Raw genomic sequence first — 25,858 nt, forward strand, 5'->3', positions numbered from 1 at the left:
TGACAATGCGAGCCCAAAGGAACTTTTTTAATGTCAATTTCAGCATATCTGAAGCTCTTTGTAAATCAAATTTAACAGCACTTGGAAAATCCATATACAATCTGTTAAAAGTTCATCGTTTCAAGTCTGGTAAATGCCCCCCTTTTAACCGCCACTGCAGCCGTTGCAGTCTGATGTTTTATGATAAGGACGCAGGAGTTTTTGCCTCTTTTTCTTATCGCTCACACTCCCAAGTTTGGAGCCAAAGAAGGAATGTAAAGATTTCCACAAATCGCCTCCCCTCATCTCCTTTGTTCGTGCTCGCTGGTGTCAGCCAACCAACAAGTCATCTGGCAGCTTGATTAATGCGCTGTGGAGTGTTTTGTTTTGGTTTTTTGGTTGCAATTGTTATTGACCCATAAGCCACAAAATAACAACAAATGAACGAGCGCAATCGCGGCGATCCGAAGGGCAGGCTGGCCTCATTGCACACTTTTTATGTGATTAAGAATCACAAAGTGTACGGATGCCGCGCGCCAGTGCCTCTCAGTCGCCGCGGAGACTGAAACAAAACATTCTTCAGACATTTGAAGCGTGTTTGCATTCTTTTCATGTCCACTTAGGGTCCTCTTCTGAGGGGTTACGCACCCCCGCAAGAGGCGAAGCGACAACAAAAGACTCCACAACGCCACACTTTGTTTGCTTAGAGAGGTCATTCCCCAACCATGTGCCACTGCTCTGGAAATTATTTTTTTCATTTCATTCTGTTCTGGATTCAAATTTTTAATTTAGACCCCTTTTTGAGAGGGGGTGTAAAAAGAATCAGCTGAAATAAAGTGGTTGCATAAGTGTGCACACCCTCTTACAAGTGAGGGTGTAGCTGTGTTCAGAAAGACCCAGTCGCATTCAAATGAAGTCAGCACAAGCGCCAATATTTAAAGTGCTTTTGATTTAACTCGGAATAAAGTTCAGATGTACTCTTGTTGGCTTTTCCTGACTTTATTTATTTTCATTTTAGCAGAATAGCGACTGATATTTTGAACTGTTCATAATTCGAACACTCGCAAAGCATGATGTTACCACAACCTTCGCTTTACTCTTAGGTATGCTGTGTTTTTTTTTGTTTGTTTGTTTGTTTTTCTCAATAAAGAATGTTTTTGCCCACTGAATGTGTGTCCAAATTCAAAAACATGGGACATGGAATTCTTTTGAAGCACAATACAACACTGTTGTCCAATGTGATCAGATTGGCAGGCGCCTGCTCATAACTGAACAAGCATATCATGTTTGTGTGAGCGTGTACGGCCGACACACACTGCGCCCACTGTGTGTGTGTGTGTGTGTGTGTCTGTGTGTTTTCCATGAGTCAGAGCGGACTCTGGATGATGCCAACTTTAATAAACTCTCGCCATCTGCCACCAACGTCCTCGCCTGCTCCACTTTTCCTTGCGCGTGTTCATGTCTTTTGTGTCGGTCTCACACACACGCACACACACACACACACACACACACACACACACACAGATAAAGTAAAGGCTGACAAGAACATTCAAAGATGGACAAATGTATATATTTTGTGGTTTGGACACAGAATTTATTTCCATTGGGATGTTGAGTCAAACCTTGTACTTCTGCTTGCCGCTCTTGCTGATGACACAGATATGCTGAAAGGAGAAAAAAAACACACAAAAAAAAAGCCACTTGAAAGCATCCCGCTTGGCAGGGGCGGGGTCACCTTTGACTGACAGTGACTCAAAAAAGCCGCAAACTTCGTAACATGTCATTTACAGGAAAATGACATAATTTACTCGAGGAGGCAACTCAACATGTCTGCTTGTCAGTGAGAGTTATAATCACGCTGGAGTTTTAAAACCATTACACGCATGGATATGAATTTCCCTGAGTCTGCCCGAGTCATATTTCTTGGTTTTTAGAAGAAGAGCAGATAAGAGAGGATGCTTCAGCTGGACTGATAATGAAACCTGACATTCCACTGGATAACCCTCCCTCGCGTGTGATAAACGCACCCTCCCGTTCCAAATAATGTGGAAGAGTCACTCACACAAAGCAAACGCACACCGTCAGGCTTATTTGGAAAATATCAGTTTCACGTTACTCGTCTTTATGAATTAGTTTTCTGATTTGAATTTACAATGATGTCAAAACATCTTTTCCATGCGCAGTCGTTGCTGCTCCGTAGCCGCTTATGAATGAGGCTGAAGGGAAAATGACGGCATTACATAACAGATGCAGCTGTACCATTTTGTGTGGAAGGATAAAGGGAGGGAGGAAGGGGAAGAAACCTGCGAGGTGAGTTTAGGTTTCAGGGGAAGGCGAGTGGGTGGAGGAGGGGGGTGGGGGTCATCTCTCTTTGATTTACTCTCTTCCCTCCCTCTGCGTCTTTCATCCCTCACTTCCTCTCCGACCTTCAAAACGACGGCGCGTGCGCTTACGTTCAGGTCGCGGAAGTACTCGTTGTAATCCAAAGCGTAGCCCACCACGAAGCGGTTGGGGATTTCGAATCCCACATCTGCAGGGGGCGGGGTGGGGACACAAGAGGTGGAGGGTTTAAAAAAAAAAAAAACGGGCAAGGCTGGCGCGGACGTGTCGCTTTGTACTACTCACAATCTGTCAGGTTCTCGTCCATGTTGGGAGCCCTCTTCACCAGCAGACTGCGGTGTTACAAGTTAGCTTTTGAAAACCAATCACAGTGTCCCAATACTTTTGTCTACATATTATAAATGACAAGCAGACGACACGAGAGACGTCGACAGCGTCTTCCATCACACCGTTGGCATTTCCTGCCGCGAGGGAGGAGGAGTGGGTGGACAAATGCACGAAAACGCCTAAGAGATGCCCCACTCACCCCGCGGCCTTAACCATCTTGGGTTGAAAGGTCTCCACATGCTTCCGAAGGGTCTTCATTGTCTTGCCGGTATCAACAATGGCCTTGGGGGGGGGACCAGGATTCAATTTAAGGACGTTTTAAAAAATGTACAAAATAATCAGCACTTTTCAGAAGCTAACACAAATCGGACTCTTTAACCCACAGGTGTCAAACTCAAGGCCCAGGGGTCAGAGCTAGCCCGCCACATCATTTTATGTGGCCCGTGAAAGCAAATCAAATGTTAACTTCTACGATGATTGCTAAAATCTGTGCCAAAATTTCACATTCTCATATTGTAATAAATAAGTGAGAAATTATCAACATTTTCTTGTTACCAAACTGCATACCAAAATGCAAATTTCCCCAGTGAGGGACAAATACAGATTTTCTTATCTTATCTTAAACCCCACCCAAGGGTGTTACAAGTGAAATTAAGATAAGATAAGAAAACCTCTATTCGTCTCACAATAGAGAAATTCCAAAAAAAATAGGAATATTCAAAGAGAGGAGTGCACAAATAACATGGACCAGGAAGGCAAACAACTCACCTCAACGATGAGCACGCTCTTGGCAACATGCAAAAAGAGGAAACAGGCTCACATTAGGCACATTTGCATTGTTTTTGCATACATGTGGAATGTTTGGGAAAAAAAGGGTATCCATGGCAACGATGTGGAGAATCCTTTCTATTCTGACCAGTGGTGAACATCTGTGTGGACAATTTTTTTTTTCCCCTACGGCAGGGCTTCAAACGCGCCCTTGTTCCCCCAACGGGTTCTTTGTGAGTCCCGTCGTCGAGAACGGAGGGAACTCGGGGCGAGGTTGCCAAACGGTCTCGCATTCGACCACCGCTACAAAAAAGAGCGGGAAGAACAAGACGGGCATGTGTACAAAAAACCTTTTCGCTATGATGTCACACGTACGTCCAGGTGACAGAATATGGAATTTTCCACTTGAAAGACAATTTTAGCCTCGGTAGGTGAAATAAATGAAGTGTCTGTCGAAAAAGATGATGTTACATGAGGTAAACTACTTGGAAAGGAAATGGAACGCTGGCCGTAATTCAGACAGATTTAATTTTGTCCTTGAGAGGCTGGCTAATTCGTTGACTTTTCTGTTGCTCAAATGAATGGCACAGACATTCTCACTGAAATGGAGCTATTTTTTTCCAGGTTTCCAAATGGGCGCTCCTAAATGAGAAGAAAATAAATGAGACCAAAAAAAAAAAAAAAATAGTTATGCAACTTAACTCATTCACTCCCAATGACGTTTTTAAACGTCTTTTCAGACTTGGTCTAGAATTGGCTGGTACTGAATGAGTTAAGCGTGCTCCATTTGTACGAATTGGAATGCATCCCCAATAGTTGATTCAAACCAAAATGGCCCCCTTGCTGTTTAATTTTGAGTATGTATCAAGTGAGTCCAAAAAAAAAACCCAAAACACCTTTCCGCGCAAGAAGGACAGGTCTCGGCTGCCGATGATGTGCAGATCCTCTGTCGATTGGTCATTCTGAACAAGAGAGGATAAGTCAAATTTTCATCAGGAAATGGAACTCGATTTGCGGCAACCTGTAAGCAGAAAGCAGAGAATCCACTGGAAAAGCATCACATGGCTTGTAATGTGGACGACATCACTGCCTCGGGTGGGGTGGGGTGGGGGTAGTCATATGAGTCCGTGATGACCCGCAAGCTTGTAAATTTACAACGGCAATCCGTCATTTTAAGATTACATCTGAAAGATCTCTGTTTGGAACGATAACAACATATTTCCGGCACATTTTCGCCTTTTAAAAACCTCACCGCTGTAATTCATTACCATCTCACGAGGTTCGTGGCTGTGCCAGCCAATTGCAGGACACACACAGGCTGTCATATTTTCAGCGGCATCTTTTTTCGGCCACGTGACGTCACTTCCGGCGCCACTCCAACACACGTCGTTTCCAAATTCGAGAAAGACAATTCACAGGTCTTCAATGGCTCATGTTGGGGGGGGGGGGGGGGGGGGTTAATTTGAACAGGCTTAATGTGAATTCTGAAACCACGTGCGGTCGAGTGACGTCAGCCGGCTGAAAAATGCGTCCTTCGGAGGACATGTCATAATCACACCTCAGGACAATTTAGAGTGCTCAGTTAGCATTCCACTGCTGTAATACTCCTGACGGTTAAAAACTATCTGCTCACACCAAGTACAGAGTGAGTTACTCCGCATGTAAACATTCAAGGTGTATTCAGGGTTGTGTTATTATCCTCCACACAAGGCTGGGCTCTCATGTTGTCATATGATGATGATGATGTGAGGCCTCGAGTATTTCCTGTGTCCTTGGGGTGTGCTGCCTGAACGTAGCCCCGGTCTCGTGAAAACACGAGAAACGCTGACATCGAGTGGCAGAGACACGACATGGCAATTGTCTTATTTTTTGATTTCCGGGTTTGGACACCCCATTGGCTAGGGCGTGAGTGAATTGTTCTTGTGACGTTTCACGCACCAGGTAGCTCTTGAGTCGGATGAACTCCACGCGGGTCTCCAGGTACTTGTTGGAGTTGCATCCCAACACCTTGATGCACTCCACCAGGTCGGCGCAGAACTTGTAGCCACCCTTCAATACGCACAGCACCATAATGTTGTCATCCACAAAGTCATCCACGATGTAGCGGGCCAGCCGTTCGGTTCTACGTGGGGGGTAAAACGGATGACGTCAACCAGGTGATGGAGACTTTTATTTATTTTTTTGGTGAATGAATGAATGCGTGCTGCTTGTGTCGCGGATCACACCTGTTAATGACCACGCCGTGTGGAATGTAAACGCTGTCGATGTCGTCGTGGTAGTGCTCCGGATAGGTGAACAAATCCAGACTGTATCCCGGCCAGTCGTCTTTAATCTGCGACGACAGGACGATCGTCTGTGCGTCAAGAAGCATAGACCTCCTTCTCCAAAATCAAACTGTCATATTTGTTCCATGAAATTGTAATCATTAATGCCGAACGTTTTTTTTCCCCGCGACATTTCATCGCGTTTGTTTTGGCTGCATGTTTACAGCAAGTGCATGTAAATGCACGATTTTTTTCTGGGGGGGGGGGGGCAATTAGATTTAAATTTCTGTGTTACCATACCATCTAAACTACCAAAGTCCATCACAATCTGTAGTGCTTGCCAATGCTACGTCACTTTTATTAGCAATTGTACCGTTTTTTAATGCAAATTAGCCAACGAGCTGGCCCACGATGACGTCACAACGTTTTTGTCTTTTTGTTGGTTAGTTAGAGGAAGTGACATTTGACAAGCAAATTGTCTTTGTGGCTTCATAACATACCTGATGATTCTGATGAGCTTTTGGGTCGGGGGGGGGGACAACATGAAGCGAACTTTTTTTTCATCTTTCGCCCAATAAATACACTATGTATGAAAAACAAATGAAATCAATACTAAAACTAATAGAATCTAAACTAAAACTAAGCATTTTCATTCAAAACAAAACTGGTTTTAATGTCCTATAGGAAATTCACTATTTCTACTGCACGAGACTACTTTTGACTAAATGAAGCTCCTCCTCTCACTTCAACATATTTCACTGGCCCCAAGATGGCGGTAATATTTTCAAGTGCGATATGACTTTCACCCGAGTACAAAAACTGCTTACAGATTATGTTTCTTTTTAATATCAGCAACAAAAAAAAAATCTAATTTGCAAATGCGGAACGATGAATATGTGAGCTTTCCCTCTGGTGAGTATGATGCAAATATATGCAAATGTGGGAGGAAATTGCGACTATTTTACTTTACCAATCAAGTAAAAATAATATAACCAAAACATTTTAAACAGGTCTTTCTCTTACAGTGTCATTAAAAGGAATTTGCAATACTTTTGTGGCCGCATCTGATCACGTGACCGTTTGCATTAGACGTTACCACAATTCCTCTTTTCTTCCCGGCGAGCTCCATTTCAGAGGGCAAAATAGTCCTGCTGGCGGTCAGAGTTCACAGAAATATCCCAGCAGCAGTTGTGGTCTCTGGGTGAAAACGTTCACCCCCCCCCCCCCCCCAAAAAAGTTGCTTAGACTGATAAAAAGACAAGATGAAATGTGCACAAACGTTATCGTGAATGTGCCGTTTGCTTTAAGCGACAGAGATATGGCTACTCACCGCTTTTCCTGATTTCTTGTCAAGAAGAGTAAAAACAGTGCAGTCTTTCTGGGGCCACATGCGCTGCGTGATCATGCTTCAGTCATTTGTCTTTTTTTTTTCTCCATTCCACTCATTGAGAATGCGAGACGATAATGGACTTCATGTGACACCATTCAGGCCCGCCGCTGACCAATCAATACATTAAGACAGCAACTTTTGACAAATATTTTGTGCTTTATTGTCACGTAACAAAAGGAATGAATCAACTACATACACTTGGATGATTTGCATTCATCTTGGGCTGAGGAGGAATTTAGTTTTTGAAGACGTTTTGCAATATTATTTTTGCAGTACTATACTGAGGAAGTATGAAACATTTTTAGAGTAATTGTACTTTGCTGGTTGAAGCATTTTTTTCGTGCAATGGTGTGACTGACGTTCTATTTTCCAGCAGGATGGACAACATTGAATAACACTGATATTTTTTAGAATGTCTTTTTTTTTTAAATGTCATTTTTGCTTTTCACAAACGTTAGCAAAGTGGTTGTTACTTAGCAGAATGAACATAAATTCTCCATTGCGAGACTAATAAAGGTTTTCTTATCTTATCTTATAAAAACTACCAAAGGTTTTTAATCTAGTGGGTCTCAGGGAAATTTTGCTTTTCCTTGAAGTCCTCAATGACATGAAGCATTTCTGAAAGTGTAAAAGGTGGGTGGTAAAGACAACTTAAGATGGAGGTCTATTTGGCAATGTAGATGGTCTTGAATCTCTCAAAAAGGCCGACGTCGCCCTCCAGCTGCTTGATCTCGGCCTCCAGTTGGTCCTTGCGATTCTTCCGCGTCAGAGTGTCCATGACCACTGGCAGACGGTTGTACTTGTTGTGCAGCTCGGCCAAGGTGGTCCTCAGACTCTTCCCGGGAAAGAATACAACTTCAGAGATTTTTGTTGTTGTTGCTTTTTCAGCACAGAGTTACTCTGGAAGTACCTCCAGATTGGCTTGTCGCTCCTCTTCTGACAGCTGCCTCATGGCACCTTGTTCCATCTGCTCCTTCAGATACTTGTTGTACTCGTCCACAGATCTGTGCACTTCTTCGTTGCGATGCTGCAGGTACTCGGGCACTTTGCCGTAACTCTGAAAGCGGCCGAGACACAGATTATGGATCCCCATACTTTCAATTAACTTTACTTCTCCTACATCTTCATGGGCAGAGAGGGGAGGGGTGAGGAGTTACTCACAAGAGGAGGAGGAGGGAGGGAGGGAGCAAGACAAACGAAACACTGTGCAAACACGGATGCCTTTTTACTCTGTTGATGCCATTTGCATTGTCCTAAAATCGAAATGGCGCAGGCGAAACAGAAGAGGTATGAAGGTCTCAGATTTTTGTCACATGGCTGTTTATAAGCTTTACCTTTTTGTTGACGTACTTGGGGACCAGTCCGGAATGTTCCAGGAGCTCCTTGTGGCCTCGACTGCTGTCAACAGACGCTACCAGCTGTTTCGTCGGGATGGGTGTCGTAGGCTTGATGAGGCTTCTCTTGCTGTGGAGGTCCATAGGTGGGTGTTCTGACCTCAAGGGGACAGCTGGTTTCTTTGTAGTGCACATGCGATGACAACGCTCTTTGACTGCGAGACAAAAGGGAGAGACAATCCGACCAAAAGTAATCAGACATTTATTGCTAGTTAGGCAACTCACTTTGGGGCAGTTTGGGCTCTTTGGAATGTTTCTTGAGGTATTTATCTGGAGATGGAGTGGCTACTTTTGCAGGTCCCATAGTTTTCATTGCATCCTTGAGCGTCTTGTCCTTCAGAATAAGCACTGGTCTAAACTTGGACTTGTACCTGAAGAAACAGCACAGCAATAATACCAATTTCTTATCAAATCATCAGTGAAATCTTCCCGAATATAATCAAATATGGAACTAGAGAGAGAGCGCAATGTCTAAAAATGTACAGTTGACATACTTATTAGCTTAGCTTGTGTTTTTCTCAAACTTACTTTGGCGTTTCAGTGTGAACCTGATCAGGTAAATAATTGTAGATGCTCTCTTGGGGGAAAATCGTCTTAGCCATATTGAAAAGTAGAATGGTCGAGATGAAGCCGTTAAATGTCGTAAGTAATCCGTTAAATGTCGTAAATTAGCCGCGCTAACTAACGTTTACTGGAAAGTTCTCAGAGGATTCTGCTTTGGCTTGTTGCTAGGCAACCTGCCTGGACCGTGAGTTGCCTTCAGGTGCAGGCGTTAATTACTAATTCCTTAATATGATTACATCGGATCGAGTTTTTTCAGTCTGTTGGTATTTATAAGAGCATTCTAAAGGGAACACCCTGTATGAAACTTGTGTTATAAATAGAAGTTTAACCTACGAATGACTAGCGTACAGTCAATTTATTATTTGCCTCGGTAAGGATTTGTAACCATTCGATTACATCGTGACATCCTCCTGAAAATAAGTCGTAAATGGAACTAAGTTTTAAATTTACTCATGACAATATTCGAATATAACTTAACTTGGCATGAAAGTGAAAATTGAGAGACAAAGAAAGACACCAGCGTGCATCATATGTCGGTTTTTAATTTCCGTTTATCAATGTTGTCGGCGTTCAAAACATCAACAAATTATACGCCAGGTCGTTTGATCCTGTTTCCACCCAGGAGTACGTGTCGTTAATTTTGTTCCTCCCAAGGTACCGTAGTTGTTTTGAAATGGCAATATGGCGCCAATCTGAACAAAAATGTGTTTCTACTCCGGAGTGTTCTAAAGTATAATTTGAGTCCCTACAAATGCTACATTTGACGTGAGTATACATTTGCGAAGTTTATATTTTGATGCCACTCGGTGAAAGTGGTAGAACATGTACGCCCAGCGTCGCTAGCTAGACCTCAAAGACAATCTAAAAGTACTGACAAATCCCTCCATCCATTTTCAACACCGCTTATTATGAATAGAGTAGCGGTGGGGGTGCTGGACTGCTGACTTCGGACGAAAGGTGGACAACGCTCTGAACTGGTCGCCAGTAAGGAGCAAGGCATGTATAGAGACGAACAACTCTGTGAACTCTTATTTCTTTGTTGTGAAATCAGGACAGCCAATTTTCACAACAGCGAAACTTCAAATATTTGGATGAATTGCCCAATTTAAAATATAATCAGTTTGTTGCCTTGAAACTTTGAGCTCACGCTATTTTTTTTTATTTATTTTTTTTGCAGTGTGTATGTACAAAAAAGGCATCTACGCGTCAAACCGCAGCCGGGTCGTGTCGGACGTCATCAACACCATCTCAGAGCCCCAGCTGCTCCCAGGCCATCGACATCCTGAAATCGTCCAACCTGGAAAGATTCATCTATCACGTCTCGGGCGGCGACGGCCTGCTCGTAAGGTACTTGTTTGCGTGTTTCGACAAGGGGTGACAATTTAGCCTTCCAAGAACATTCCGAGGATACTACGGAACAGCTGCAGTCTGCTACCCCCAAACCGGAAAAGCACAGGGATGTGATGGAATGCCTCAAAGACAGAAACAGACGGGAACACGCAGATTATGGTGTGTTAATAGAACAAGTGGAGAGCGTGATCCAGGACTCCTTTCTGAAAGTCATGTAAACCTTTACCACCACCAATACAGGTTGGTTATTGGCTTTCGGTCGACTGTGTACCTATTGTAGTGTCCAGTGTGCAGATAAAGTGCTCCTCATCCCAGTGGCACTTTGCTGTTTGGACAAATGTGAAACCAAGCGTTACATAATGGAACGCAGGCAGGGAGTGTACACGGTGCTTGGGGGTACATTTTTGCCCCCCTCAGCAAGAATCCTATCTATTTGCCTTGTAGGGGGCTGCGGGGTGAGTCATTTAAAACCAGGTGCTGCCTCAGCAGCTGCTACCGGAGGACGCAGGAGGATGAAGTTTCACCCGAGGCAGGACTACTCATCACTGCACTTGTTCAACTTCAAAAGCTCATGCTGACTGAAATTATTAGCTTTTCTTAATTTTTTTAGGTCCATGTATTATGTTGACCAAGATGTAACTCAACATCCACGAATGGCTCCGTCGTCAAGCTGCTCATCAGGAGAGGAGGAAAGAAGAGTCTGCGCGCGAGTGACTGAAAGTGAGGTGTGACGACGCATCCCGCGACCCCCCCCCCCCCCCCCCCCTGCGTTATGATTGGCTGATGTATCCAGGCAGGAAGTGCAGGTGAAACGAGATGGCGTGACTGAGTAGCTGTGCGTAAAGTCAGGTGAATGTGTGCACTCAAGAAAAGTCCTTTGAGGTTTATTTCCTTGAAAAATGTTGAGTGAAAATGTTCCAAACTGACTGAGATCTATCTTGATTATATTGGAAGGGAAACAGCTGAAGGTTTGAGACTGTGTGCGAATGTGAGTGTATTTGAGTGAGGAAATGAATGTGCGCGAGTGCGTGCGGTGAGGAGAGAAGCAGCCAGCTGTTGCTGAGCATCATGGCGGCGCACGGCCGCCTGAGCAGGGATAATTGCAGGTAGCAGCCTGTTCCTCCTCCTCTTCCTCCAACACTACAATGAAGGCTCGTCTCGAGCACGAGGGCAACGGATATTGAAGGGGAAAAATCATGAATTTGTGACATTGCAATCGGCAAATATTTGAGAGGGCCTCACTCACGTTTTCAAAAAAAAAAAAAAAAAAACTGCGAGATTTTGCTCAAATCTGCCATTCACGCCTTCATTTTTATCCATTTCAGGGTGCGGCCATTTTGCCATTTGATTGAAAACGACATCACGAATGCCGAAGGGTTCAGCTTGCGTACGTCACATATTCCAAAACCCCCGAAAACAGGTGAGCCGTGTTGGTTGTTAGGCACTGTGATGTCATTTTCGGTCGACAATTTGTTGTAGCCAAAGGCAAAATGGCCGCCCTGCGAGACGACTAATGCTTAATTGATATTGCACAAATGCGAAATTAATCACAGTCCTGTTTTTAGACGAACGGGGGCACATCTTGTCAAGAAATCTCACACCGTGGATGAGGTGAAGACAAAAACTTTTCTGTTTCCAACTGCGTAGCGTCATTTGTGTAAAGTCATGCTTGGATGACATTGGTGCGATCGGAGGCTCTCTCTGACAGGCACAGCTTGTCAAGTCTTCCCAGAAGAGTGAAAACTATCCAACTCACCGCATTTTCTAAACTGTCCGCTCCTTGTAGGACGCTGGTGTCAAATCCAAAGTCTCAGTGGCCCGATTTGACCCGCCAGCATCTTTTGTGTCTCCTTTTTTTTTGTTCTTTTCATTCCGGCTCCAAATCTGCTCTGAAATGAATTTATCTTCACTTTACACAAACATTACAAGCACCCCCCCCCCCCACACCAAATTTCCCCAAGACATTGTTTCTTCCCTCCAACTCGCAACTGCCCCCCATCTCCAGATCGTCCGAGGATAATTTATTCGTGACGCTCTCAGCGCGTGAGCGTTTGACAAGCCAGATGGCTCACACTGGCAGAGAAGGTGCGATGTCCATCATCAATCAGCCTGATGTTTTCACCCCCCCCCCCCGCCATGCGCTGTATTGCATCCTATTACACGCCGTGCGTCGATGCGGACACGCCGTATAGCTTGTTGGCTTTTATACACGCTCGTGTCATCAGAAGCCGATGACTACTAATGAATTGCACAAGGCGAATCATTTCAGATCCGACGCTTTCGAAAACTCGCCGCTTCCTCCGCAGCCGGTTGAATCTGAACGCCGTTAGACACGATTGCGGTTTTAAGAGATCAGTATTTCTTAATGAATTGCCCCGCATGCCCCCCCCCCCCCCCCGACCCCCTTTCCGCGCGGCCTCCTGTCTGCTCCCCCTCCCTTGGATGTCACGGGCTGTTCCCGAGAACGCGCGCGCCAGCCATTCGCTCCCCCCGTAGACTTGGCCATGCCTGACGCCGACTCTGTCACCCTCGGTCACGCCTGTCGGCCCACTGGCGGCCACCCTTGCCTGCAGATCTGGATGCCCATACGCCATCCTCAACCCCCCCCCCCCCCCCCGGGGGGAATGAAATCCAGAAGGAGATGGGCAAGTTCCATCAAGTGTCAAGAAGAAGAGAGACTGAAGGTTCATTTCATTGTGTTATTAAAAGCAACATAACAAGCGATGTGTGTTGTGGCACAAGGTGGGACTACACAATGCCACTGGTGAGTTTATCGTTCGTTTTAAACATTCATGTCTATAGTTGAAAGCATTGAGAAACAAAAAAAAAAGCAGCTATTTTGTTCTCAATATATTGTTTGACTCAATTGGGCCTTTTAATTGGTTAGGTATTGCTTTGTTCACAATATTGTTTTTAGTTTTATGTATTGAAATATTATTGTCATTCATGTGATCATCTAATTAGGAATTATTATTCCCCTTATGTAAATTGCGTTTTTAATAAATGCATTTGTGTTTGGTAGTGCCATTTATTTATTTGATTTGTCGTATTAATATTTTGTAATTCTTTACTGAGTGTGGATAGTGTGATAAACAATGACTTCTCTCTCATGTTGTTTGCTTGCCCTGAGCGAATGATTTTGACTGATGGTGACTTAAAGAATTGAAATGTTCTTCAAAGTACCGCTTTTTATCGAGGTTACATTCAAATCATTAGCGAATTTATGCTTTCGATATGCCGTTAATACAGATAACTTATGGGTGAGTATCAAAGGCCTGTAAGAATTCTGCAACCATGTGAAAATGGCAGTCACAGATATCAAAATGTTCTCCTAGGTGTTGGGGGGTGGCAATGGCCACCCCTGACCACCACATAGCACCGCCCCTAGAGAGGAACGAGGACAACGGGCTTTCGGAGCGCCCGGTTCCCGGCGGTGAGTCTTTCTCTCCGTCTTCTCCTCGCCAGTTTTTAATGCTTGTTGTGGTCGGAAGAGGGCGAAGTGCGTTTGAGGCTCCCAACTGGATCATCGCCTGCAGAAAATATATAAATATAACAATAACCTCCCTCCCTCCCTCCTCCTGGTTTGGATTCAGTCTGCAAGCAGGAGAGGACGCCGCCGCAGACAGACATCCTTCCTCCATCCTCCGCGGAGACTCCAAGAAGCGTCGGGAAGGGGTTTGCGAGGAGACGACCGAGGAAGGGGGGGGGGGGGGTTCCTTCTTTGGATTTTACCCGGGGGTGAGGGAGGAAAAAAATAAATAAAACAAGGGAGTATTAGAAGATCCCACAAGTGGCCGAGCGATGGTTTAGCGTTGCCACCGGTTCGAATCTTTGCCGCCCGCACGACCTGCCAGCAAAAATCCATCATCCCATCCACATCGGCGGACGCGACCTGGAGGGAGATGGAGGCTATCTTCCGGCTGGCGTTGCTACTGCTGCACGTCGGCCTCGCCATCGCGGCGGCGGTGCACGGAGGCGGCGCGGCGCAACTCGGCGGCCGCCGGCTGGCGCACCTCCGCGGCGACAACGAGGCGCGCCAGCGCCTCCCCGCCGCGGTCGCCGACTTCCTGCACACGGGCGACTCGAGCGCCCTGGAGCAGGCCAATTGCTCGCGCAGATTCGAGCTGCTGCGCGGGGGGAGGTCACCTGAGAGCCCGCATCGCTCCGCGCTGGATGCGGTGCTGCACGCCGCCAACTTCCTCAGTTTGGTGCTGCAAGCCAACAGGTCCAGGGAGCAGAGCGTGCGGCGAGACGTGGAGTGGTACCATGCCCTGGTGCGGAGCCTCCTCTTCGGGGAGCAGAAGATCCACCGGGCTGTGGTCGCCTTCTCCTCGGACGGGCCCGGGGTGCACCTCCAGGCCACCAGGGCCGGAGGTGAGATCGTACTCCAGGACCTCTCCGGCCTGCACAACCGCTCGAGGGACGGCGAGTGGTACCACGGCATCAAGCACAGGAGGAAGACCACTTTCCAGAAGAAGATGCTGAGCCAGGATTTCGCAGCCGTGCACAACTCCCTGAGGAGAGGCGAACGTTTGATCCCGGACAAGACGCACGTCAAGTGGTCGGCGCCCTACCTGGAGTGCGACAATGGGAACTTTGTCCCTCGCTGGTTGTTGACGTTGTCGGCTGCGTTCTACGGTCTCAGGCCCAACATGGCTCCGGAGTTCAGGTAAGAAGAACTCACCCGTCTGTCAGGTATTTAGGTTCATGTTGTAATACTTTCAAGGGTTCCCTGGGAGCCAAGTCGACACAATCTTACAGCAGAGATTTAATTTAGTTGGACAAAAACTAATCCGAAAGTCAACCACTTGTCACTGATGCTCCAAATTTGACATGGGAACCATTTGGGTTCTGGCGCTAACTTTTGGTAAGCCTGCTGCGGGACTAAAATGTCTTCTCTCAGGTCTAGAACTTTTACATCCAGTGTTTGTGTCTGTCTCGTCATCCTGCAAGCCATTCTCGGCAGGGTTATAATAATTTAGGATTTTTTATTATTGTTAGTTTTTATTTAATCTAGATTTTTTTTCAATAATTCAATTCGTTTTAAGTGGATGTTTGTTAATTTTTATTAGCTTTTTATTTATTTATTTTTTTAGAAAATGTTTTGTTTTAGGTTCTTTATAATAATAATAATACATTTTATTTGTAAGTGCCTTTCACAACACTCAAGGACACTTTACAACCAAGAGCAAATAATAAAACCAAGAGCAAAAATCTTTAGTCTTAGTTTGAGTTTTTTTTAACACGAGCTGACTGTAAGATTTTTTAAAAAAGGCCTTTAATTCTGTGATAAACTAAGATAAAGTACAACTCTCAAACGACTGACCTTTTTATAAACTAGTGTCAATTTGTTTTCATTTTTAAAAAGTCTTTTCGTTCTTATTTGATCCCATTAACAATAAGATTTTTTTGTTTTGTTTTGTTAGCCTTCATTCACTATAATCTTGACTCTCAGGCAACTTCTCCACCTAAAATGACCCCTGTGCTTTATCAATCCAGCAATCCAAAACTCACATGGAATACGTCTCCTAAAACATAGCACCTCTTACCATTACCCCCACCTCCTCCCCTCCCGCACCCCCCACGCCCCTCCACGCCAACCCACCCCAAACGGAGGGGGTTGGAACTGAAGTCTATAAATAGCCCAAGCCACAGTGGAAACCTCTGGCTGCAGGCGTGATTAAAAGAAAAAAAAAACTTGCCTCTCACATAAAAGCCTTTTTGCAATAAAGGGATGAGTCACACATTTGCAAATGTAAAAAGAAAAAAATATATAGCTTCATGTATTTTCCCCTTTGGCTCTGGTGTAACGTGTGATGTTTACGCCAGTGCTGCTGCTACGTGCTGCAAGAGTCAAGTGTGAGAGCTCCACAGAACCCTGACCAACATCATCTTCTCAATGAATAATTAATCCACATCACTAGTTGTGTGTGGTGGGGGGGGGGGGGGAATCTTCAATGAATGTTTAATTGATACACTTCTGGCTGGCTTGCAGGCAGGCAGGCAGGCACAGATTGCAAATGAGTCCCAACCTGCCGTGATTGTACCGTAATAGCCTATCAGGTACACACCATTATAGTTCCAGTCGGAGCAGCTTCACTTTGCTCGCCGACTAATCGGATGCTTAATTAGCCCGCGCGCCATTGCCTAAAAGTGCGACCGCTTTCACGCCGGCTCATTTGTGAAAGCGCCGTTTGAATTTCATCGGCGCCTCCAACATCCCTCCATTGTGTCTTTTCGCACTTTTACCAAAGGAGAGTTTGATTGTTGTTGTTGTTGATGACTCCGCCAACTACTGTAGATCGATGGTGAGACACGAAGGTGGCGTTTTGTATTGTTTTATACCCCCCCCCCCTTCGCCCTCCTCCTGCACCATTACGCATCCAGAGCAGCAGAAGCATCAAGACTGGGTTTTTTTTCTCAAGACACTGAAATCATCACGTTGTCCTTAACGACGCAATGCGGACAACAAACGAGATCTTTGGTTGTGTGAAAAAGTCATTTGGACTTCGCGAAATACTCAGTAAGTTACATTATGGTGAGGATCGAGATAAAAGTGTCTTTGAGTCTGTATGTCATCAATTACGGACGACCTGAATTTTTATTTTTATTTTTTTTGCATCCGAGTTAGAGTCACTGCATCGCATGTAAGTTGCAGCGCAGTCACACCTGATGCGTTCCAAACAATCACAGAGCTCAGCATGTTCGCCTGCTATCTTAATGCTAACACTAAATAGCTAACTAAATCGCATCTATGTTGCACTCCGATAACCCTCGGAGCAACGGACTGAACCCAAACCGTGAAGACGCCCATGCGCAAAGACATTCTAACAGTACTCGCTGTCATATGTTCTTTATCTTCTGCGAAGAACGACTCATATTAGTGCCATACAATCAACGGCCATTCACTTGATACAGTGTGACAAACCCTCTTGATTTTTTTTTTAAATTTCATTTTGAGATGCCTGTATTGTATGTTTTGATAACGTACAATGTCACGGCGTGTTATTTAATTAAAATCACGAGACCAAAACTGTGTCTACATATGGCATGCTCCCGCCACGTTTTAGTGGAGTCATGTGAACAATTCTTGGGTGTCCGGCGTGTTTGTATGAGTGCTGCAAGATGGTCCCCCGTTCAGACAGCAGCTCGCTCGCTCGCTCCCCTGCGGCTGAATGCGCAATCAATGCGACAATGAATTAATAATGAAAGATGTACAACAACAACCTCGCACGGGCCATCTTGATTTCGGCTATTATGCCTTCCTGTTGTTTGTGATGATGCTGCAGTGTGCAAGGTGACTTTTTTTTATTTATTTTAAACCTCATGTCTCCAGTCGCTCTTGCAAATTGAGGGTTCAATATATCAAATTGCTCAATGAATCCTGTCTACAAACATGAAATATTGACGCACCCGTGCAGTAATCAACCACGACTCCGGGTGTCGATGTTCAGACAAATCCATGCGGCCACGCGGGCACACCTACAACCCAAATCATTTAAAATCCGCTTAAAACATCCGGTGAGACCGGCGCTGAGTCGAACTTTTGTTTAATTAGTTTGCGGAATCGTCTTCCCTCACGCTTGACTTTGCCGCGGAGTCGTCTGCGAAGCCTTTGCGGTGCGGGGAGCGCCAGAGCGGGGAGGCCCCGACTGCGGGAGGGGCCGTCAGCAGCATCTGTTCTGGTGGTGGATGCCATCCAGAAGCAAATCAGATGGAAACCCCACAAGCCCCCCAGTCTTGAGCATTAGCATATTTCAGAAACCATTGCCGATTTGGATCGTATACAGCCAAATCTGCTGTATTGCTGTTATTATGATAGTTATTTGTGATCGTGATACGTTTCTGGTCAATCGGTAACCAGCTGTGAGCATAATTCCACAGTATAGTTTTCGTTTGTAATATCACAATTTACCACGAGATGGCTTAAATGCGCTTCCACCGATGCTTTTACGACCCCATACTACAACATGAATACCCCCAATATATATATATTTTTTGCAGATTTGTAGTGACATGCAGGACCAACAATCATGTTCAAAATTTGAGTGAGTTTTGGTGGGGGGCGAAAAAAAAAAATGCAAAATGAGTTGTTGCACTTAAACTCATTCAGTACCAGCCAATTCTGGACCAAGTCTGAAAAGACGTTTAATGACGTCTTTGGGAGTGAATGAGTTAATATTGTTTTTCTGTTTAGCGGTTTTGTTCCGTCCTTGAATGGTCGTTTTTAAGGCGCGACAGCTCTTTGCAGTTGAAACTTGTTGTTGGACGGTTGGACCTTTTGTACATGCATTTGAGAAATGTATCATGGAAAAAAAGGAAATAAGTGAGATATTTATGATGTACATTAGTTTTTGAAGAAAAAAAAACAGACTATGGCACCTATTTTGTCCATATTTCAAATGGGATTTTTGTAATTTGTTCGGGGTCTGACGGTATTACCGGATGCGGATGTCATTTGCTTTGCCCGTTAACGGATTACCAACCTGTAATATTATTATGGAGGCTTTATCCTGTTGTAGGGATTAACACAACTCGCTGGGAGGGATTCAAAAAGCATTTGATGGGCTACCTCAAGTTGTGGGTCAGATTGACCCATTTTAAGGTTAAGAAAAATTCAAAGTTTATAATCCACTCTAAAATACATCCGAAACAGACTTTGAGATGAATCCCAAACCCGTAGTTGGGTTGCTGATTGATAAATGGATTTTTTTTTTAACGTTGCGGAGAATATTGTTTATTTTTTCTTCCTTGTCAACGCTCGCTGTCAAGCTATCCATCAGCCGAACGATTTCTCCAAAGTGTCGCGCTGCGTTTGTCAGTACGTCACGTGGCTCCCGACCCGTCTTCCCGTCATGACGCTTGGGGCTCCCGGCGGTAGGAATTTGTAATGAGTGTCAAGGAATATGACATCATGTGGCAGCTGAAAGAATCAAAAGGAGAAGGCCGTCTTTATTTGCTTTGCCTTGCCGGCGGCGTCGCCACGGGCACGCGTGTCCTCTTTGATAAGCGGCGACAGGACTCAATAAAAGGACCCGGGTCACTGTTGTAATGGCGGCGGCCTGCCCGGCAGCCAGACTGCGCATTAGTTTCTCTTCGTCTTGTCGGTGTAATGCATTTCTGTCACTTAAGAGACATTTTCCTCAGGGAAGACACACACACACACACAAATATAGTTTTACGTATTTATTTTTTGACGTGGAAATTGCTTTGTGACGTAATGCACCACATTCTCATTCTTGTCTTGAAACCTTTGCATCAATGTTCACCGGGTGATGCGGCTTTTATAGTTCTGCCGGTCATTCACTTGCCATGGACATGCAAAAGGAGGGCCAAGCCCGGACGGGAATAGCAAACCTCTTCATGGTCATCGAATCAACTTTATTTTTATTGCACATTTCATATGCAAGGCAACTCAATGTGATTCACACAAGCAAAAGCCCAACACCGAAAAGCATTTGACAAACAGAACAGCTCGAGACAGTCAAAGGCAAAGCAGAGAGAACAAAAAAGCTTTTGGAAATTACTCGAAAGACCAAATTGTGAAATTTATTATCACCCTTTCAGGCATAGCGGTTACTACAGTGGACAGCTCATCAGGTTATCAGGCCACATGTTATTATTTGTGCATGAAAGGGTTAAAAAAGCTTAATCCGTTTGTGTGCAGCATAACTGCCAAATGCCGCTTCACCGTGTTTGCTTTGAAACTTGGGCTCCACTACTCGACCCGATTCTGCAGATCTCAAAGCCCTACTGGGTTTCTGTTCAATTAGCATTTCCTTCATCATGCTGCCTGGTTCATTATTGATAAGCTTTACGGTTCTCCCACTAGTGACTCAAATGGCAGTAAATGGCTTCTTTCTTGGCCCATGTGTCAACCTTTAACAGCCAACAAGCTAAGAAACGAACTGCAGCTCAATTGAACCCTAATCTCACACTATTCACCCGTGACTTTGCCAATCAGAAGATTTACTCAAAGGTTCGCCGGTCAGAAGATTTACACCAAAGTCCGACGTTGTATCAAAGACCTGCGAACTCAGCATGTTTTGATTAAGATCCCTTTGGAGGCTAAAAGCAATTACTGTACCCAGATAGGAGTATGCCGGCCTCCCGAATGGTAGGGAAAACATTAGCCAAGGCTGACTGGGCCGTCCGAAAAGGCTTGATTTTCTCACACCTCTCCTCAACTCGGCCTTGACATTTTACAGCCTCAAAGAATGCTGGATGAGAGGAATGAATGGGGTTTTTTTTCCCTCTACGGGCACCTTCAGCTTATCGAATGTTCCTACAGTAGTTCCTATAGTTTGGGAATTTTCATTTTATTTCGTTTTGACTTTTTTTTTTTTTTGTTACTTTTGTTTAGTTTTCAGAGCAAGTATGTTTTTTATTTATTTATTTTTGATTTCTCTCCCCCCCCCCCCCACCCAATATGCTTTCTTTTAGTTTTTCTTTGTTTTACTATTAGATTTAGTTTTTCTAATATATATATATATATATATATATATATATTTACATTTTTTTTCCTGTGTGCAAGAGTTGCCAAAGAAAACATCACGGTCAATATTATGTGGTAACGAAAAAAGACTTGGAAGTACAATAAGTACAGTGACTGATCCTGTGATGTGTCTTAAAATCAAGTGAGGATGGTTCTCGCTTTCCATCCCTTGTTTGCCAAGTTGCCAACTTCTAAAGTGGATTTGCGGCTTGCATTCCTGTCGGGAAGTGTTCCACACCTATCACTACAAGACATTTACCCACCTGCTTTTGTCAGAGTCAAATTGGAGACCAGATGGATGGATGCACTTAAAGAAAGTAAAACGCCACTGCTCTGTATTAAATACACTAACATATTGAAGAAAACGGCGGCCACGGTGCACAACACATTGGCGTGCATCCTCAGTATTGCTTAAAGGTGTTGTTGGCTTTGGCAGCACAGACAGTTTTCGGTGTCTACTCCTGTTATTGCAAAATGGTGAAAAGAAAGAGGTGTAATTTCTCTGGGAAGGTAGAAAAAAAAACAAGCAAGCAAGAAGGCAGGCAAGCAGTGGTGTGGTGGAATAAAGCGAGGTCATAGTGGCCCCTGGCAGCTGCGGTTATTAATAACACTCAGGAGCTGACCTCCGAGTCGCCTGGTGTCCGCCGGGAACCGGCCGCAGTTAACTGGCTGCCGTACACCCGCAGTAACATAACATGGCAATGAGGGCTAGCATTATTACATTGTTATTACACTGCCATGGCTTAAAAGGGGTTTGAGTGGAGCTGAGGGGCACTTACCTGGCTCCTCTAGACCTCTAGGAACACAACATGGTGCTGATATCTTTGTGTGGTGTAGCGTGAGGGTCACGCAACTGTTATTACACAATGGCATTTTGGGGGGTCTTGCATTTTGATAGGTTTGCTGCTTTTTTTTGTTTCATAGCATTTCATCTCAAGTGGACGCAGTCAGGTTGACGCTGGCCTCCTGTGTTGCAGGGGCGTGGTGCGAGTGGACATTAATCTCCAGGATGTTGATATCGACCAGTGCGCCACTGATGGCTGGTTTGCTGGAACCCACGGCTGCAACCTGACCACTATGGAGGTAAGCGTGCACGTGCGCGTGTGCATGCGCGTAACAGACGGAACATTGATCCTCGCTCTCGCTGAAAGCGGAACCTTGGCAAACACACACACACACACACACACTCAGTGCCAGCTCCACTAAATGACACCGAGGCGGTGAAACCCGAGAAGTGTCCGGATTGTTCTTCCTGCGCGATCCAATTACACGCCAAATGCCACTTAAACAAACGCTATCAGCTGTCTCATACATGCGTGTGAATGCCTCATTCGAAGTAGGCCTTCTGGTTCTTGAACCAGTAAGCCAAGTAGGCCTTCTGGTTCAAGACATTTTCATGATGATATGGGTGGTTAAATCTCAGGTGGCACTCTTAAACAAACCTTACTTGCCCTTTCTTCACACAGTAAGATGTATTAATGATTGCGATAAAAGTAAAGGTAAAAATAGCAAACTTATGATCTTGCAATACACATCAAGAGTCATGCTCAAAAATGTCAGTTATAAAATTAACCAAGAGCCGTTGCTTTCTTTCGGCGTAAAAAGCAGGATTAAAAAGGATTTGACATTCAGAGTTTGATTTACTTTGACACTGCAACAATAATGTGTCGCCTTCTAGTGGCCTACAGTGGAATTACACCCAAATTAAAGAGCAAAAAACTGTAAAACAACGTCCAACCATTTACAGATTCTTCCCTAATATCGAATGGGGGACACACCATTTTGTTTTCATGATATATGCACATCCTCGCAATCGCTCCTCTTTTCCGTCCAACCTGCCGCGCCGTGATTCGAGGCTGGAGATTTTCGGCCTCGCTGTAGATCCGATGCTTCATAATGCATGTGATGTGATGGATTTCAGCGAGCCCCCTTTCAATAATTCATCACCTACCCCTTTGTCTGAGTACTTCCACCTCTCTGTGGACAGTCAATGACAGAGCCGTGCGCGTGCGGACAGTCCAAAAAAAAGAAGAAGAGGAAGTAGATTGTGCGCCAGAGTGTCGGGAGTGCGCTTTGCTTACAGCCGGCGTGGTGAAAGGCGTCGCGCTTGCGAGACGAGACGCGTCGTGCGGCGCCTGACGGCTTCAAAATGCTGAACGCGCTCGTTAGCGTTGGATCTGCTCCCACAACATGCTCAATATGACACTTAACTAGAAGTGGGAGTATTTAGTCATATTTACGGCCATGATAACAATATTATCCAAGTTCATTTTTTTCGTTGTGTCATAAGGTGAATGCTATCTTAGTTTTTCATGGCTAGTGTCGTTTGTAGCTAGGTAGCTGCTCGGTGGTAGCGAACTCAGTTAATGTCACAATTAGCGGCACTTTGGAAAATGGTGAACAATTATTCCAAAATAAAAGGGGTTAAGCTGATTAATATCACTTCCCATTTAAGTTTACTCTCAAACAAAACGTAAAACTCAAACAATGACACCTTACGTATTTACATATAGGTTAGCCTTTCGTCCACTGGCTTAATGCTAATGCTAACACATAACGGAACGCGCATCTATGAGCTTTTAAGCATCTGATATTTGAACCTAAGCGGTTCAGCACTGTAACAGTACTCACACTCATTATTATGCAATTTTTTCATAAAGGATAATATTATATTGGGAGGGGGTGGGGGCTGTAAAAGATGAACGGCATTTCTTTTCATTTCAATGGGAATTGTCGATTTATTTTTATTGCTACAAAACATAAGTCGATTGGGTATCAAGTAGCACAATCAATAAAGCACAAACGCTGTACTGTAAACACATAGAGGACTAAAACTGCAGATTTCGCGGCCATCCCGCCCCGTAACACGGAAAATAAATCGACACAAGGCGACCCAGGGCACCTCGTGTCTCGCTTTCTATTGCGGGATTTACATCTTATTGTCTTCGCGTCTTTGTAACCTCTGCCGGCTGCTTCCTTTAACTCGATAAGAACACAAATGACGCCTGCTCATTATTTATTTATTTATTATTATTATTATTTTTTGCCTTTACCCGCACAGCAAACAGAACACACACAGTCACACATGCATGCACAACAAACTTGCCGTCATTGACTTTAGCGTATTGAGAATGCAGAGATTTTAATCGCAATTGTGCCCCGTCATTACCCATTTTTAGCACTCAGCCTGGAACACAAGGTCCTTGTTACCTAACATGCTAAATTTAGATTTAGCCAGTAATTTATTCCAGAAGACGGAAATAAATTCTATTTATAGAATGTTTTTTTTTTTTTTTTTTTTTTACACACCAGTAGACAACCCGACGAACTGTTTGCATCTTGGCTGCTTGAGTCCAACAAATATGATCGCTTTCCTTCATATTTGACTCAATGCCTGTGACAAATATTTTACATGTTTTCTCAATTGAAATGAAGGGAAATGCCATTAATCTGTTACAATCAATCAAATATGCTGGTGTCTGTGTCTTTTACGAAAACATCTCCGACCTTTTGCCTTGTTAGCGAACTTAGTGAACTTTCCAAATGTAAAGCTATGCGGTTGTTTTATCGCATCACATAAGCCTTTCGGCGACGACGGTCATGACAGTGGACATCTTATCATGTTATCAGGTTACAGGGTGCATGAAAGGGTTAAGCTACGTATGTTTTTTTTTTTTTTTTACATCATAATGTGCTGGTCAAGTCTTCATTTTTGCTCAGTTAGCTTAGCAACATTAGCCATGCAAACGTCTGTGTGTGTGTGTGTGTGTTTTGTAACTCTCCAACAGTGGAGTATTCCCTCGTCACTTATTCGGCAAAAATCTGCTCAGCCCGCCAGTGCCTTTGCGAGATACAGTAAATATATTCTTTTTGCCGTCTGGGGAATTTCCCACTGCACAAACAGGATGGCAGCGGCCGCCATTCCCGAAAGGGAGTCAATAGTGCTTTGACGCTAGGCCGCAGCCTTGTTGTGCACATGTGGCAAAAGTACTTCCAATTTTTACTTCGGTTGAAGTACGGGTACTTGTGTAAAAGTCAGTCTCAGTCACAGATAGGATGCGGCACTGGATTATCCACGCTGTCAACATCATCCATGCCTGAAAAAAATCCTCACATTGGCTGATGTTCAAATCAAGCTCGGTATCAGCGGGAATTATTATTTCACAACCCCCCCCCCCCCCCCCACCTATTACCAAAGTACGGTATTAGTGCGTGTGCGCATCTAATGAGGTGTCATGAGAAGAGCTCCTGTATGCTGCGACTGCACGGTTTACCAGAACATGTACACCCCCTTTAAAATAAACAGCAGTTAATTTCCCTAGTGCCTATATGCACATCCTGAGCTGGCACTTCACAGGTTGCGTACACGCACAAAACACACACACACACACACACGTTCTCCTTTTCACCTCTTTTTGTGTGTGCTGTCATGCCTGCTGTAATTAACGCAAGATCCTCAGGGTTTGTGTGGAAGATTACAAATATCTACAGAGGCCTATTAGAGCTTGATTAGCTGCTGTGCCAGACCGCAAAAAAAAAAAAATCATATATATATATATATGTTTAGGCTAAGGGTCTTAGGGTGAAGAAACTCGACATGCATTTTTAGACTTCAAAAAAGTCGTGATATGTTTTTTAAAAAAAATATTATTTTTTAAATTTTATTTTGATGGGGTGTGCATGTGGACATACAGTAACATCGGGACTTTACGTCATGTGGACACTAAAAAACATTTGGAATTGATGGACAACAAAGCAAGGCATTGTCTGACTGGTGCATTCTGGGAAATGTGGTCATATTTCTTTCGGTGAACAATTTCTGCTGAAATAGAGCTTGTGTGACAGCATGAAGCACTCGGATAAAAACACACTCACTCACGGTCTCGCACGCAAACAGAAATGCACGTACACGTCGCCATGGCCACCCGCGAATCCGTGCCCGTTTTGATTGACAGCCGCCACAGCTGGGATGCAGACGAGGACGCCG

General features: G+C 44.5%; 3 protein-coding genes across 7 annotated transcripts in view; 1 reads left to right on the forward strand and 2 right to left on the reverse strand.

Moving 5' to 3' along the window:
• Positions 1–1,551: 1,551 nt before the first annotated feature.
• Positions 1,552–6,866, reverse strand: LOC147187036 (phosphoribosyltransferase domain-containing protein 1-like). 2 transcript variants are annotated; one of them, XM_086101934.1, is made up of 9 exons: positions 6,775–6,866; positions 5,640–5,746; positions 5,353–5,536; positions 4,311–4,376; positions 3,415–3,432; positions 2,846–2,928; positions 2,605–2,651; positions 2,433–2,509; positions 1,552–1,643 (listed from the first exon to the last, which is right to left on the reverse strand). In XM_086101934.1, exons 1-9 carry the CDS (start codon positions 6,805–6,807, stop codon positions 1,596–1,598), a joined length of 663 nt encoding a protein of 220 aa, XP_085958060.1. In that variant the 5' UTR covers positions 6,808–6,866; the 3' UTR covers positions 1,552–1,595. The 2 variants fall into 2 exon arrangements, with proteins under 2 accessions (XP_085958060.1, XP_085958059.1); XM_086101933.1 differs by lacking the exon at positions 6,775–6,866 and having other exon boundaries at positions 5,640–5,884.
• The window catches only part of gpr158a (G protein-coupled receptor 158a), a 39,510-nt gene continuing 19,079 nt past the window's right edge, over positions 5,428–25,858 (forward strand). For 3 of the 4 annotated variants that reach the window (XM_086101931.1, XM_086101930.1, XM_086101932.1), the window contains exons 1-4: positions 5,428–5,570; positions 10,204–10,373; positions 10,821–15,045; positions 21,849–21,954. In XM_086101931.1, coding sequence (XP_085958057.1) covers positions 14,279–15,045; positions 21,849–21,954 — 873 coding nt within the window. In that variant the 5' untranslated portion in view covers positions 5,428–5,570; positions 10,204–10,373; positions 10,821–14,278. The remainder of the gene's footprint in view (positions 5,571–10,203; positions 10,374–10,820; positions 15,046–21,848; positions 21,955–25,858) is intronic. The other variant, XM_086101929.1, reaches the window with a different exon arrangement.
• enkur (enkurin, TRPC channel interacting protein) lies at positions 7,296–9,130 on the reverse strand. The gene is made up of 5 exons (XM_086102106.1): positions 8,991–9,130; positions 8,688–8,833; positions 8,403–8,617; positions 7,979–8,125; positions 7,296–7,903 (listed from the first exon to the last, which is right to left on the reverse strand). Exons 1-5 carry the CDS (start codon positions 9,062–9,064, stop codon positions 7,733–7,735), a joined length of 753 nt encoding a protein of 250 aa, XP_085958232.1. The 5' UTR covers positions 9,065–9,130; the 3' UTR covers positions 7,296–7,732.

Source organism: Hippocampus guttulatus, chromosome 21, assembly GCF_054856545.1.
Source record: "Hippocampus guttulatus isolate MCC_2025c chromosome 21, RoL_Hgut_1.0, whole genome shotgun sequence".
Classification (NCBI taxonomy): Eukaryota; Metazoa; Chordata; class Actinopteri; order Syngnathiformes; family Syngnathidae; genus Hippocampus; species Hippocampus guttulatus.

What these genes read in the sequence shown, in the direction of transcription:
- LOC147187036 (XM_086101933.1), bottom strand. Translation starts at nt 5,785, where the DNA reads ATGCTTCTTGACGCACAGACGATCGTCCTGTCGTCGCAGATTAAAGAC. An exon ending in CACGGCGTGGTCATTAACAG is followed by an intron (nt 5,537 to 5,639) that starts GTGTGATCCGCG and finishes CCCCCCACGTAG; the next exon opens with AACCGAACGGCTGGCCCGCT. An exon ending in TCCGACTCAAGAGCTACCTG is followed by an intron (nt 4,377 to 5,352) that starts GTGCGTGAAACG and finishes TCTCTTGTTCAG; the next exon opens with AATGACCAATCGACAGAGGA.
- enkur (XM_086102106.1), bottom strand. Translation starts at nt 9,064, where the DNA reads ATGGCTAAGACGATTTTCCCCCAAGAGAGCATCTACAATTATTTACCT. An exon ending in AGAGCCCAAACTGCCCCAAA is followed by an intron (nt 8,618 to 8,687) that starts GTGAGTTGCCTA and finishes TTTGTCTCGCAG; the next exon opens with TCAAAGAGCGTTGTCATCGC. An exon ending in AGCGACAAGCCAATCTGGAG is followed by an intron (nt 7,904 to 7,978) that starts GTACTTCCAGAG and finishes TTTCCCGGGAAG; the next exon opens with AGTCTGAGGACCACCTTGGC.